General features: G+C 40.9%; 1 protein-coding gene and 1 long non-coding RNA gene across 5 annotated transcripts; one reads left to right on the top strand and one right to left on the bottom strand.

Annotated features, from left to right (window-relative positions):
* Nucleotides 1-307: 307 nt before the first annotated feature.
* Nucleotides 308-5,646, bottom strand: LOC103151526 (uncharacterized). Of its 2 annotated transcripts, XR_477652.2 has the most exons (3): nucleotides 5,570-5,646; nucleotides 1,674-1,860; nucleotides 308-1,579 (listed from the first exon to the last, which is right to left on the bottom strand). It is a non-coding gene; the product is annotated as an uncharacterized LOC103151526 (long non-coding RNA). The 2 variants fall into 2 exon arrangements; XR_001664685.1 differs by having other exon boundaries at nucleotides 308-1,860.
* Nucleotides 5,647-6,256: 610 nt separating this feature from the next.
* Nucleotides 6,257-14,013, top strand: pfkfb3 (6-phosphofructo-2-kinase/fructose-2,6-biphosphatase 3). 3 transcript variants are annotated; one of them, XM_016681526.1, is made up of 16 exons: nucleotides 6,257-6,500; nucleotides 8,512-8,640; nucleotides 8,773-8,869; nucleotides 8,944-9,010; nucleotides 9,096-9,170; nucleotides 9,254-9,310; nucleotides 9,451-9,575; nucleotides 9,655-9,862; nucleotides 9,939-10,085; nucleotides 10,169-10,273; nucleotides 10,363-10,492; nucleotides 11,011-11,138; nucleotides 11,228-11,416; nucleotides 11,560-11,582; nucleotides 11,963-12,013; nucleotides 13,081-14,013. In XM_016681526.1, the coding sequence occupies exons 1-16, from the start codon at nucleotides 6,431-6,433 to the stop codon at nucleotides 13,085-13,087; spliced, it is 1,608 nt and encodes a 535-aa protein (XP_016537012.1). In that variant the 5' UTR covers nucleotides 6,257-6,430; the 3' UTR covers nucleotides 13,088-14,013. The 3 variants fall into 3 exon arrangements, with proteins under 3 accessions (XP_016537012.1, XP_016537013.1, XP_007571701.1); XM_016681527.1 differs by lacking the exon at nucleotides 11,963-12,013; XM_007571639.2 differs by lacking the exons at nucleotides 11,560-11,582; nucleotides 11,963-12,013 and having other exon boundaries at nucleotides 6,258-6,500.
* Nucleotides 14,014-14,800: the final 787 nt, after the last annotated feature.

Genomic DNA, 14,800 nt, shown 5'->3' with positions numbered 1-14,800 from the left:
AAGGAAATGATTGCATATTAACACAAAAGGTACAGTGCCCTTTCTGATTTCTTCAATTTTTGCTGTGTCACAACTGTTTGTGATGGTGTTTTTTAAATTGGTGTGGGGGCTGTTTAAATCATCCTTGGGTGAAAGCAACCCCCCCTAATCTTGTTAAATCATGAACTGAGATTAAAGATATTTAATGTTTTTCAGTTCAAGAGAAACATCCATACTTGATTACTACCAGACTTGTAGAATCCTAAGTTCTCTTAAATAAAACCTTTCCGACAGCACTGTATAGGCTAAAATCATAATCAACACTGTTAAGTTTGTGGACATTTTATTTCTTCAAAATATGCAGATGTACAGTGTTTTTATAGACGAGGAAGATGAGGTTGAAATAGTACAAATATGCATCCTAACGATCTTGGTACTCTGTAAAGTATTCAGCTTCGTGGAAGAAACTGTTCCTGTGGGAGCTGGTTGTTGCAGATGGCTCTCCATAGGACCGATCTGAAGGTAAAAGTCCACAGTTGTGTCCAGGATGTGTGGGTTCAGCAGAGATGTTGGCTGGCCTTTTTCCCACTCAGGGAAAAGGGATGGAGGGAAAGTCAATCCTGATGATCTAGTTGTTCATTACAGTTTGGACCGGTGCTGTTTTGTGGATGAGCCAAACCACAGAGTAATGGACAAACAGACCAGATTAAAAACATGGTTATGTATGAGTTAAGACCTTCTTCTGTGTGAGGCATCAGAAATCCCAAGAAAGGGTGGTTCCTGGGAACCTGAAGTGATTCACAGTAGACACTTTGTTATTGAGGATAGCAAGAGGAGAGAGTGAGTTCTCTCAAGGTCCACCATCATCTCCCCTGTCTTGAGCAGGTTAAGTAACGTGGTTCTGCACCAATCGACCCATCTCCTGTCTGTATGCAAACTTATCTCTGTCTTGGTTGAGACCAATGACAACAGTGTCATCTTTATCTCACAGATTAGTCCACTGACAAGCAGCGGTTTTGTTTAGAGAGAAGAGAAATGGGAAGAGGAGACACCCCTGGGGGGTGCCAGTGCTGATGATTCTTGTCAGAAGATGATTCCCACCCTCATCTTGTACTCCTGGTATGTCAGGAAGCTGGTGATCCAACGGGGCCATGAACTGGTTGAGGTTCTGGTGGAGGATGTCTGGGTTGATGGTGTTGCAGACCAAGCTGAAATCGGGCTTGGTGCACATCCCTGGGTGGTGGAGATGGAGGAGGATGAAGTGTAGTCCCAAGCTGACTGCATCATCTGCCAACATGTTTGCACACAAAGCAAACTGCAGGGGCCATCCGATAACCTACAAATTCTCCAGTCGAGTCACTTGAAGCATTTCATGATGACAAAAGTGAGGACGACATACCAGTGATTACTTAAACCTGGGGAAATGTGTTTCTTGGGGACCAGGATGATGATAGAATGCTTAAAGCAAGAGGGTACTTGTTAAAGATCTGAGTAAAGATAGGGGTCAGTGTGTCAACAAAGGTTCTCATGCATGAGGGGGAAACAGTCTTCCGATGGTGAAAGAAACTATTGATGTCTTCCTCTAGTACAGGCAGGGGGTCTGAGGAGAGACCCCCTGCCTGAATGGGGAGCTTTTGTCTCAGAGTGAGGTGTGGACAAGCTGTTGGAAGGTGTGAATGGCTTCCTTTCCAAACCTGCAGCAGAAGCTGTTGTGGTTGAATACCAGATGAGAATCCCGCTGATGGTGGAGGATGGGCTTCTTTATTTGCTGACATTTTGCAGATCGTTCCGAACTGATTGCAGGTCTTCTGCTGAGAAACTGTCAGCTTCTCACTGTAGCTTCTTTTTTCCCCCCTGATCTTCTTGGTGAGTTGTCCTTGCCTGTTTGGACAACAAGGTCAATAATCTTAGGGTCTTTAATCACTTTGTTTCAGATTCCAACAGAGCAACTCCAACATTTGCTTTTCTAACAAACACTTAAAAAAGTTCCAGCTTCATGTTGTTTAACTTGAAGATGTTCTTACCTTCCGATCAGCCAGTGTTGTAGTCTGCAGACCTCCAGGTCTCTTTATGTTGCAGAGTTTGCTGTCTACATACGCCTGCACAAAAGGATTCTAGAAAATGGGACCTGACCTACATACAGGCACATCTGACTTACAGTTAGCTAGAAGGATGGCAATGGAATTAGTCAGCATATCTCTGAGCAGAAGAAGTATTTACTTCTTTTTGCAATTTCTGTGGTTTCAGGAGTGTGCTTGATGGAACATCTCATCAATGGATTGTTCTTTTTGTGAGCTTTGACTTGAACTCATTCATTTTTAAAATTAATTTGAAGCAAGTGTTCCTAGAAGAACAAAACAAGACTTTGCCACTGCCATGACTTATACAGTAGTTTGTATGGGATTTAGTGAAACTGGACATTATGTGGCCATAATCCTTTTACTTATTGTATAAATTGTAAAAACAAGTTTATACAACAGGTGCAGCACTGGCTGAGAAGGTAGTAATTAATCCTGTAACTGGTGAGTTGCCAGTTTGAACCCCCGCTTCATCCATCTCAGAGGGCCCACAGATGCCGATTGAACAGCAGGCTCGCTTCTGTCGGTATGGAGATAATAGTGATCAACTGGTCTTTTATTAACATTGAAATAATAGCAACATAACATCTTTTCAGCACGGTACTGGAGGGATTATGATTTGGGCTCCTATGCAGATTTGGCAGAGTGTTTAAGCTGCAAACTACATTATAAAACAATCAAATCTGAAGACGTCTGCCAGAGCGGGGGTCAAGCTGGGTCATGCTTCAGACAGAAGATCCCAAAGGCAACAATAGAACCAAAACAGAAGTCTCCCAATCACACTTCAGACACATCCTGTAACAACACTTGGCAATACCTAAATGGTACACAGATAAATAGGTGAAAGCAAAACTTAATAGAACAAATAAAAGTAGAAAGGTTGTCCAGATGGAAAACATCAAAGTAAAATCCATTACAGACCAAAACCTTAATCAAGTGTTTTCCTGTCTTAAGCTTTAATTACTTCCTCTCAACTGCAGCCCCACATGAGTTAGCAGCTAATTTTGTGAAAACTTGTTTAAAGGCAGGCAAGCAGTTTATCCCCTTGAGGTAGTCTCCATCACTGTCACTTCCTCCTGTATGCTAACGCTGAGGTTTTAACGAGAGCAGAGGCTGCTACAGCAGCAAGGATCTATTTTGGTGGGGTAAACTTTCTCCTTCTCAGGCAGCATGGTGGACTTTATAAATGCCTGCGCTCTTCATCTTGCATTGTTTTATTTATGACTCAAAAGGTGCAAGGGCCCTGCAGGAAAGCAGTCCAAATTTATAGTGGATTGCAAAAGCATCTGCATCTTTTTCATGTTTTGTAATGTTGTAGCTACAAACTATGTGTGCTTCATTTGGATTTTATGGGATGGAGCACCACACAATCGTGAAGAGAGAAAATAACAGGAAATTCAGTTTCCAAAAATTTTAAAGGAAAAATCTTTTCATGTCCTCTGAAATTTAAACAGCACAAATAACATAAACCATACAAGTGTGCCAGCACCTGAATAAACTGATTTGATTGGCCCCGACTGCCTGAACTGATACATCATTCAATTAAAATTATATTAATATAGACATATAAAAAAGTCTATTTTCACGCCAGACTGTAAATGAAGAAGAAACTGCTGCTTCTGGTACAACAAATACATTAGAGTTGAACTCGGTGGAAAATCCACAAATACAGAACCACCAATATTTTGGGGGTTGACTGTAGAATTTCAATTTTAGAATCTAGTATGAAAATCAGGCATATTTTGACATAACTGTGACCACTAGTTGATGGCAAGATGAATCAGATTTGATCCTTGGTTTGCTTTAAATATCAACAGGGTTAGTGGTAAACTGCATGAACCACATACAGCAGGCGGTTTGAGGCAAATTCACTACAACAGTCTGCAAGGGGAAAACAGAAGTTCAATGTTTTTAACCTACTTATATTGAGAAATAAAGAATTTTTCACTCTAAACATTTTCTATACAAACAACTTTTACCTACATGAGACGCTGCCTACAAAAAGATGCCTCAAAATAAATTAGTGATAAGTTACTTCTGGTAATGCATGAGTTGTGGATATTTAAATTCTGGATGACAACATGCATTTCTCCAATTTCTGTTTGTGGTAATTATCCATTCAACAGATTTAATGCCTCGTCCACTTCAGACTGTGTCCTTGTCAGTTAATGAACAATGTTTGCATTTTTGTCTCACGTGCCTGACTGACTCAGTATGCGCAGCTCTAACTTTTTCTGAGTCACCCAGCTTCCTGTTTGTTCAGGTGGCCAAAGGGAAAAAGAGTGTCACCCGCATACAGAGTGGACAGGAAATGGATGTGGCTAACATGATCCAGTTTTTAGAGAGGAGAGTTCAAAGTCCAGGTTAAAGCAACGGTGGAAATTTGCTAAATTTTTAAAGATTGATGAACAACAGAAAGGCATACATTTCTGACTTATGACAAGAGTAACAACAACAACAGTAGCAGTAATAAGATATTGTACAAGATTGTAGGAAGATACTGTGTGGTTATTGGAGTAGAAATATCAGACACAAACCGAGGGATATGCAACTGAGTAGGATGAGTTTTAAAAATGCACATAATGTGCTTATTTAAATTCAAATAAAAAAAAAACTTTATTGATCCCAAAGGAAAATTAAATCTGGTCGTAACTTAAATTAACTGAAATTCTTATTGTAGAGAGTAATGGTTGTTGGCAGCATTTACATTAAAAAGAGCTTTTACTTACATTGTAGGACAACAGACTGTCTTTGATCATTTATAGTTTAAAAACTGACATGTAGATTAACCATACATTAACTGGATTATAAAATACACAAATTCTGCAGAGATGGTGAAGTTCAATAAAAAAATATTTTGTTCATAAAAACGCGATGTGTTTATTCGGTTTTTTTTGCCATGAAAATTAGATACTATGAAGCATTAAAAACAACAATGTAAAGTTTTTGACAACTTTAATGTGTGTTATATTTGTGCCGCGCTTTTTTCATGCAAGAACAACCACTGTGCCTACATCGTTTTACGAAACTGAAAAAAAAGCAAATAAAGTCACGATAAGCGGAGACTGAATGCATTCAGAGAGTCGCTGCATGAGAGCGTCTCCATTGCAGACCACTGCAGCGGCACGCAGCACGTCACCTTATTTGACCTTTTTTTTTTTTTTCATTTGCAGCTGAATCCCTGCCTGGATGCTGAGGGGGAAGTGCATGCAAGAAAAACTCATCCTGACAGGAATAGTACAAAGCACAGACCTTTACAGACATGACAGAGCTTAAAAAATATATTTTAAGCAACAGATCATAAATCAATTTCTAAAAAAGCATTAGACTTTGAACATAATAAATGACTAGTCATTTATTATGTTCAAAGTCTACTGTTTATTCTTTTATGTTGAAAAACCCTAGTATTAATCCTAACATTTAAATATAGTGATCACTCCAATTAAAGCACATTTCATCCAAATGCAGAGTTAAGCTTGCAGCCGAATGTTTTATGTGTAATTATGCCCAACCTGAGTCACGCAGCACAGCCTGTAGAAGCGGGATGCGTGGACGTGCGGCTCTGCACGTCTGCCCCAGGTCTGACAATGAAACAGAAACGCAATCAATGGGGTTTCCTCTGAAGTCGGGCAATTTCTACACTAATAATAAAGTTTTAATTGGTAATATATATATATATATATAGTAACTCAACTTATGTTCATTACAATGTAAGAATGAAAATTAAATTGAAAACTGCGAACTTTTTTTTCAGTCAGAAAAACTAATTTCAAACTAGTTTGCAATTACCACGACACAAAAACGCAATTGTGTTGTTTTGGGGGGGGGTGGGGGAACTCAAAAATAAAGCAAAATGAATCCATCCATTATCTAACACACTTATCCGAATATAAAATAACATGTTATACAGCTTAATTATGTAATAAGTAATGTGTTTGTTCTCATAAAACGCAACAAAATGACGTAAATAATCACTTTAGAATGAATGATCCTAAAGTATTATTTTTAAATAGTGCAGTTGAAGAAAATAAGTTCACCACCGGGTGGCGCTGTGATGGCCTATATGCGTTTGTTTGTATGTGTGTGTGTCACAGGCCAGAGCCCCCTCGTGTGTGTGTTTGTGCGTGAACGTTTTACGGCTGCTTTCGTCACAGGAGTCACGTTGCTTCGCCGGCCGGCTAGGCGTGGTTAAATAGAGGATGTGAGCCTCAGACCGGCAGATTAGCTCAGCGCAGCCAGCATTGAGGACACAGTGAACGGAGCTCCGGCTCAGAATACTATCCGGTTCTCTTTAAGCGTTCTTATTTCAAAGCTCGGGATTTAAGCGACTCGCTTCCGTCGTAGCTGTGTGCTTTTTATCCAGCCCTAGAGGAATGCCAAGAGAGCTCACCCAGAACAGGATCCAAAAGATCTGGGTTCCCACCAAGGATGACAAGCGAAGAGGTAAGACTCGTTTATGTTTCTCGCGTGATCTTATCCTCGTGCAAATATGTGTTGGTTTTTTTTCCCTCTGTCATTTCTCTACATAATTTCAACTCCATACCAAACCTTGCCTTTTTTTTTCACCATAATGGCGGACTTCACGTCGGTTCCGTTTTACCGCATTAGTAGCATCTCCACGTTACATCCTATTCTCCTACCGTAATAAAACCTTCAGCGCACCTGCTACGCAGACACCGGCATTTTTAAATTTCTAACCAAATGATTGGTGGTCTTTGTCGGCACATGTTCTACGTCATCATGCCCCTATTGAACTGGGAAGTAGCGAGACTCCTGTAACCATGGCTACGGTGAACCCCCCTCTTTCCGCCCCCGATTCCTGGACGTGATGCGTGACGACGTGACTTTGCCGTATGTCGAACACCGCTGTTTCTGAATTACAAGGGTTGCATTTGGTAAATTATGTAGTTTTATGGGAAAAATACATTGTAGACAAAATAAAAAAAAATGATGGAATTGTCTTTGCAGCTGTGATATACTAGGAAGCCCTTTGTAGACAAATTAATTAACAAAAAGATGGCTGTTGGCTTAGAATTAGAACAATTAATTTTTTTTACTTTGTTCAAATACTTTTGTTTGAAATACTTTAAAGGCTAGTTTTTGTGCAGTTTAAAGTCTATTTCATTGCCCTTATAAATAAGAGCTATTCGTGCTGCATATCAATCCCACTTCATAAAATCCCAGAAATGGGTTTTCCCACTACTTAATCAGTATTGTACAGGGTTCTTATGCACTTAGAAAAAAAAATTTATTTAGATTTTTCTTAACTTGGATAAAGATCTTGTTTACTAAATTACTTTGTTTTTAAATAAAATACAAAATCTATTTCCAAGAAATTTGACTGTTCATAGATTTTTGGAAACTTACTTGAATTGCATGAGCAAACATGGCTTTTTATACAGTTTTATTGTTTCATCTTTTATTATTATTTTGTTAAGTTAAAAAACAAACTTATTGGGATACAAATGACTTCGGGATCCTTTTAAATAAAACATGATTAAGAATAAAGGTTTTAGGTTGCAGTAAAAATTACAAAAATACGTTGAGTCTTTTCTAACAAAAACAAGTATTACAGATGACAAATTATCCTGTGAATTAGTCCTTTTTTTATTAATACGGTACTGCAGTTGATATTTGCAGACGATATTTGAGGTTTTGAATTTTCAAAGCTGCTGACCTAAATTTGATTCAGCTGCCAAGAAAAAAAACTAGTAAAATGTACCTTTAGAACACAGCCAAGTAAGAGGTCAAACATCAAAAATGGCAAGGAAGATCTGGAAATGTAACTGTGGAAATGTATGGAATATCAAACTGGAATATTTGTAGTGCCTTTGATTTAAAAAAAATTTTATTTTATTTTTTAAATAAATAAAACTCCAGTGTAAACGTATCAAGTGGGTGTGATGAATCAGTTGTTCGAAAATGGAGTTAAGAGTTTGATCCGTTTTTCCGTTTAGGCATTGTAACTCTGATGTTGTGGAAACAAGATTAAGCGACGCAATGACGAAGTGTAAATTGGCTCTCTCAGGAGGTTACCAGGGAATTAATGACCTGTGTTGATGAACCAGTGGCTGTGACGACAAAGAACGCACCAAAAGATGGGATTTCTTTTAATTTAAAAAGGTTTAAACTCATCAGCCCCTCTTCTGTGTGGACAGCCAAGTGAAAACAAGCCATTGTGACTTCTGTAGGACAGTGCATATCCCGAAGTAGGTCAAATGCACAGTGAGGTGGAAGTAAGGTAATTCTGGCAGCAAGCAGTCATGTGTTGGCTGATGGGATGTAGAGAAATATGAAGATCATGTCTTCGTGGTGAATTCTAAACGGATTCAGTTTCTGTTTTTCTATTGTCAGTCACTTCCAAAAAGTCTGAAGCAGAAAACAGTCTGCCGTGCTGAGTGCAGCTTTTAGATCAGTAAGCGATCATTTTTCATGACCCGTTCCTTCCCTGCAGGCACCGGAGCCCCACACTTCGCCAACCCCCCAACCGTCATCGTGATGGTGGGACTGCCCGCTCGAGGAAAGACGTACATTTCCAAGAAACTGACCCGCTACCTCAACTGGATCGGCATACCCACCAAAGGTTGGTAGTGCTTGAGCTCAGCAACTTCTCTGTTACACAACAAGATGCGGTGCCCCCTTAATTAACTGAGCAGACAGCACAGAATCATGTTTCTCTCTTGGGGACATAGCGTTCATATTTGTTTCTCTGCAGTCTTCAACGTCGGGGAGTACCGCAGGGAGGCCGTCAAAAATTACAGCTCCTATGACTTTTTCAAGCCTGACAACGAGTCTGCCGTGAAAATCAGGCAGTAAGTCTCCCCTCAACTGAGAGTCTCGGTTCTTGTGTTGTTTGGCTTGACTAACATTTGCATTTGCTCTTCAGGCAATGTGCCTTAGCAGCTTTGAGAGATGTCAAGTCCTACCTGAAGGATGAGGGGGGCCAAGTGGCGGTGAGTTTTCTTGGTTATTTATGTTGTACCTCCACGAACACCCAACAAACAGACCATAACTGGACCTTCTTGGTGTTTCCTTCAGGTGTTTGACGCCACGAACACGACAAGAGATAGACGGGATCTGATCCTAAAGTTTGGCAGCGAGAACGACTTTAAGGTATGTTGCCTTGGTAACAGATGCTGCTGTGTTTCAGGTCTAGAGCGATTCACTGAATTGGCTCACTTTTTCATTCCTTCCAGATCTTCTTTATTGAGTCTGTCTGTGAGGATCCCAGTGTGATTGCGTCAAACATAATGGTGAGTTTCAGACTAGGACACTTGATGATGAAGGTCCACATCTTTGATCGCACACTGGATATAAAAAATTAATAAATGCTCACATCTCCTTTGGCATCAGGCGTGTGGTTTGCCGTCTGACAGTTTTCCTCCCCGTACAGGAAGTGAAGGTGTCCTGTCCGGACTACAAGGACTGTAACAAAACCGAAGCCATGATGGACTTCCAGAAACGGATCGAATGTTACAGAACCAGCTACCAGCCTCTGGATCCGGACCAGTACGACAGGTAGGCTGGGGTCCTCTCTGCCTTTTCTTCATGGCAACTGCATCCTTTTGGGCAGAGCACTCATCCTGTCATCCTGCAGGGATCACTCCTTCATCAAGGTGATCGACGTGGGCCGCCGTTTTCTCGTCAACCGCATCCAAGATCACATTCAGAGCAAAATTGTCTACTACCTGATGAACATCCATGTCCAGCCGCGCACCATCTACCTGTGTCGACACGGAGAGAGCAAAGACAACCTACAGGGCCGACTGGGAGGCGACTCGGGCCTGTCGCAGCGGGGCCGACAGGTACAACCAGTCACCGGCGAGGGAAAAACCCAGGCTAAATGATGACACGGGATGCTAATTGACTTGTTGTTTTTAGTTTTCAGCTGCTTTGGCTCGGTTCGTTGATGAGCAGCAGCTGAAGGACCTGAAGGTGTGGACCAGCCAGCTGTGCCGCAGCATCCAGACCGCCGAGCACCTAGGGGTCCCATACGAGCAATGGAAGGCGCTCAACGAGATCGACGCTGTGAGTGTCGACCAGAGGAACGCCATAGTAGCAACTTTAACTCTCCTTCCCCAATCTGATTGGCATCTTTTGTTGTCTTTTAGGGTTTGTGTGAGGATATGACGTATGATGAAGTGAAGGAAAAATTCCCTGAAGAGTTTGCACTGAGAGATGAAGACAAGTACTACTACCGCTACCCAGCCGGAGAGGTACACCAGCCCCATCATGGCCAAACACAGGTGGAGCAGGTTGTGGAGTTTAGATCAGTGCTTCAACCTGTCAATTGTCCTGATTCCAGTCATACCAGGACCTGGTGCAGCGGGTGGAGCCGGTCATCATGGAGCTGGAGAGGCAGGAGAACGTGCTGGTGGTCTGCCATCAGGCCGTGATGCGATGTCTTCTTGCTTACTTCCTTGATAAGAGTGCAGGTAGGAACTAATGCACATGGTGTTCATTAGAGGACTTGAGGGGATTAGATTCTTCTGTTTGTATTTTTATTTAGCATAAATCCACATTGGTTGACTCCCAGAGGCTAAAGCTAATGGCTAACTGGAGAGGAACTGTGACTGAAACAGACTTCTACTAGCTGAACTGATTCAAACATCAAATTGGTTTTGGTCAATAAAACTACATGATCCAAACCAATCATCATTTTCACTTAGCATAAGTTCAGTGATTAAACACAGGTGCTGCCTCAAACCTCCACTTCCTGTGTAAATGATCCTTGAGTTCCTTGAACAGCCACCTGATGCTAGCATGGCTCTGGGTTTAAAGTTTCAGGAAATGGTGTTTTGCAGAAACTAATTGTTCTGCTTTGTCGTAGTTGTCTTCAGTGGTCCAGTTTTGATTTTACGTTTAAACGAAAACTACCCTGTAGAATCTTTAAAAATCTCAAACTATGCCTTTTTGAATTTTCTAAAGTGTAAACTTTTCCATGTGGCTCCAGATGAGATGCCGTACCTGAAGTGTCCCCTCCACACGGTCCTGAAGCTGACCCCGGTGGCCTACGGCTGTAAGGTGGAGTCCATCTCCCTGAATGTGGAGGCGGTGAACACGCACAGAGACAGACCTGAGGTCAGCCGCCATCCCACCTGCCCGCCTGATGAAGGCCTCTGCTGCTGAGGCGTTCTTTAGGCTGACGGCTCGTCTTTGTCGCCCCACAGGAAGTGAAGCGTGGTCCCGGCACCCTGATCAGGAGGAACAGTGTGACCCCCCTGACCAGCCCGGAGTCCCACATCAAGAAGCCTCGCATCGACGACCTGGACGAGGCCCCCATCCAGGAGCTGCCCGGCTCCGTAGCGTCGCTGGCCCTCTGCACCTCCACTCACATTCCCCTGGCTCTGGCTGGACAGGTACTACAGTCCACCTGCCCTCATGGTCCAGAACCATGTAGGGCTTCTTCCTGCGTCTGCTTCCTCACTCTCAGCCTTTTGCATGTCTGCTCACTCATTTGTTTGTTCCCTCCTCTCCTCCTCTGTTCCTCTGTTCCTCACAGCACTGGCTGGGCAAAGTTTGCCTGTAAGTATTTAACAAGGATCTTTTTTTTCCTTGTCTGTTTGCTTTACATCCATTAATTTCCCATAATACTCAAACAACAAGGGAAGTAGATTTCCTAACAAGTAGTTATTTACATTTCCTCTTACTCCTGTACAACCCAGAGTTGAATCATGGGAAGTGATGTAATCTACTGTTCTGGAAGTGAAAAGTGTACATATTTGTCCATGTGGAACTCGGACTTCCCAGCCTTGCATTCCTGTGATTCTTCAGTGTTGTCTCAGCCAGTTTCTTTTCTCTCCCCTCCCCATCCCCCACTCCCTGCCCCCGACCTCCCACTTTAACTGCTTCTTGCTGACTCTGTGTGTCTGGTTTATTTTTGGCCTGTGTTTTGCTCCTTAAAGACGCACCATCCTCCACTACCTAAAGGTGGTTTTCCATCTTAGCTTTCAAAGGTAAACACTTTGCAAAATCTGAGCAGCTGTTCCAGGCAGTCCCATATCAAAGTATTCACACCCCTATATTTTTTTTTTTACTTTTTTTTTTTTAAACAGAATCTTGTGTGTTTTTAAACAAAGAAATTTGGACAAAATAATTCTTAAAATTGTTGGACAAATTTATATTCTGCCCATTTTTTTTTTTCTTTTCAGCCTTTCATAAAGACTAGCTTAGTACACACTTTAGTTTCTGCACAGTCTGAAATTCAACAATTTTTGGTTGTAATATTTAAAAACTAGTTTTTATTTTTTGCTGTTTTTACATCCCATTAGGTTATTTCTTAAAATAGGCCAATTGCAAAATTAAACTCTGAGTGAATGTGGTTGGTTGCAATAACAATACATTTTATTTGTAAGTGGCTTTCTTGACACTAAAGGTCTCCTTACATTATTTAACATAAAGTTTTATTTGGAGATAACGGTAAAGTTAAACACTTTAGAGTTTGTTTGTTTTTTGCAATACTTCCAATTCTCCGTTTATATAAAATTAATTTTAATTACCTAGCATAATGTGAAACCTGATGGGGTGTGAATACTCATGGTGCTGTAGCTGCTGCCATGTTATTCTGCTATCTAGCTAAGTCTGCAGCCATCTGCTTTAGCAGCAATATTAAGCCTTAAACATATAATCCAGATTCTACTAAAAGGTTTCCATTAAGTTACCTCAACCTGCAGCATCACTGAGCTTTGTTGACATGAGTGCAGCTGACCAGTTTGAGCTAGTTTGGATGTCGCATAAGGAAAGTATGAACCATGCTGCAGGGTGTGTGTGTTTTTTTTTTTTTTTTAACTTCTCTAAAGATATTGGTTACAATAGAGAACCTGTTCACACACCTGATGGCTAACCTCTCATTTCCTTTAAAAATAGATGTTTGGATGACGTAACTACATGAACTTTCCCAGGCCCATCCTGAGGCCATAGTGCTTGCTGGAACAGCTCTAGTCAGCTTCTCGGTGCATACCTGCAGGCTGATGCTATCCGAGAAGAATCTAAGCGTTTCTTTGTTGTGTGTGTTTGCTTGCAGAACCTGAGAAGCTCCTCTGTCTGCCATGACATCCTGCTGCCCTGCTAGTGGACGGCGTGGGCGAGTCACAGCAACACAATCTGCTACATCTTTATCACTTCAAATGGGATTTCTTTTAATTTTTTCACGAGAATTTTGGAAAAATGGAGTTTCCTGTTGGCTCACCTGTTCGGATATCGGTTCATTTCAGACCAAAGACTAAAATCACTAACGGGAGGTTTTAATATTATCCCCCACCCTTTTCCTTACCACATCGTAACGATGAATCCTCTGTATGCTGACATGTTTCAAACAAAGCAACGTTTTGCACAGCGGTGACTTTTTTTATTTTTCTTCTTCTTCTTGGGTTTGGTTTTGCCGTAGAGTGCCTGTAGCGCTTGCTTTCTGCAAGCCCCAAGCAGCTTCTCTTGTTTCTCCAGACTCAACTCCTCAATGAGAGGGAGAACATTTCACCTAATAACTCTACATATCATTTCAATGCGCTACTTTGTCTAGTATTGAGTATTTTTTTTTTTTGTGTAGTTTCATTACCACATTACATATTGTTTATGGAACATTATTTAAATTTGTTTTGCTGTCATTGACTGCTATGCACAAAATGAAGCACCTATTTTTGTTACACTGCGTGCTGTTAATAATATCTCTGTAAATGTTAGTGTACATATGGAGAAACTGGATTGGGATGTGACTGGAGTCGTGGTGGGGATGGGTCATTTTTTTTGTACTAATATGTTTGACTGAGATCAAAGAAGCTGTTCATTTTCTCAGTTAATATTTTGTTAACATGTCTGCTTCAGAAACTTGAATTTTCTTTTTGTAATATTCTGTATATTTATGTAGTTTTTGAACGGCTAAAGCGAGAGGCGTCTTGTGCACATGTTGTACAGATTTTTTTTTTTTTTGCATTGGAACAATAAATTCACTTGATGAAAATGTTGAGTGTATTTTCCTTATTCCTCTGTATAACTGAAATTCCTTTCCTTGCCATATAAGGACTCGCTCTGCAATAGTCGGACTTCATGGCAGTTTTCCAATTGTTATCTCATTTGGATGAATCATGCAGTGAGTCACAAGCTGCATATCTGTCAGTTTGCAGACAGGAAGATGGTCTCAGAAACTGTTTGGGGACTTTTATGGGAAAACGTTATGCAGATTTAAATGTATTGAATTAACATGTAATTGTACTTGAGTAGCATCATTTCATAATTTTACTCAAAAGTAACCATCCAAGAAATTAAGAGTAAATATGACTCAAATACAGAGGAACTGATCTTAACACTTTTTTTTTATTAGGCATTCAAACGGACAAAAACAGTTATGTGCAAATTGTATTTAAAACTATTTGTGGGGGTTACAAAATAACATTCAGGCAGAAGACAAGTCGACACCTTAGAAATCTGCTTCTACACATGCAGAAAGAGAAAACTAAACTGAGAAATGGCAACAAACTACATGAATCAGAACTGTAACATCACTGAAAAGTACATGATACAAGTTAATACAAGATGTATTCAGTGGCAACTGCAGCCCATTGTGGAGTTTGCCTGAAAGACGCCAGAATCTAAACAACCATTTGCCATTTTTCCTTGATACAATTAGCCACTGCTTTGGGTTGCTCCAGGAGTCTCCAACTCTAGTCCTCGATCTCTACTGTCTTGCAAGTTTTAGATGCAACCCTGCTCCAAAACAGCTGAATCAAATGAATGTCTCAATATCAGAG

Source organism: Poecilia formosa, unplaced genomic scaffold, assembly GCF_000485575.1.
Source record: "Poecilia formosa unplaced genomic scaffold, Poecilia_formosa-5.1.2 Scaffold284, whole genome shotgun sequence".
Lineage (NCBI taxonomy): Eukaryota > Metazoa > Chordata > Actinopteri > Cyprinodontiformes > Poeciliidae > Poecilia > Poecilia formosa.
This window is presented reverse-complemented; position numbering and strand designations above follow the sequence as displayed.

Coding starts and splice junctions, on each gene's coding strand:
- pfkfb3 (XM_016681526.1), top strand. CDS start 6,431: ATGCCAAGAGAGCTCACCCAGAACAGGATCCAAAAGATCTGGGTTCCC. Junction 10,493..11,010: donor CTTCCTTGATAAGAGTGCAG/GTAGGAACTAAT, acceptor ATGTGGCTCCAG/ATGAGATGCCGTACCTGAAG. Junction 11,417..11,559: donor CCCTGGCTCTGGCTGGACAG/GTACTACAGTCC, acceptor TGTTCCTCACAG/CACTGGCTGGGCAAAGTTTG.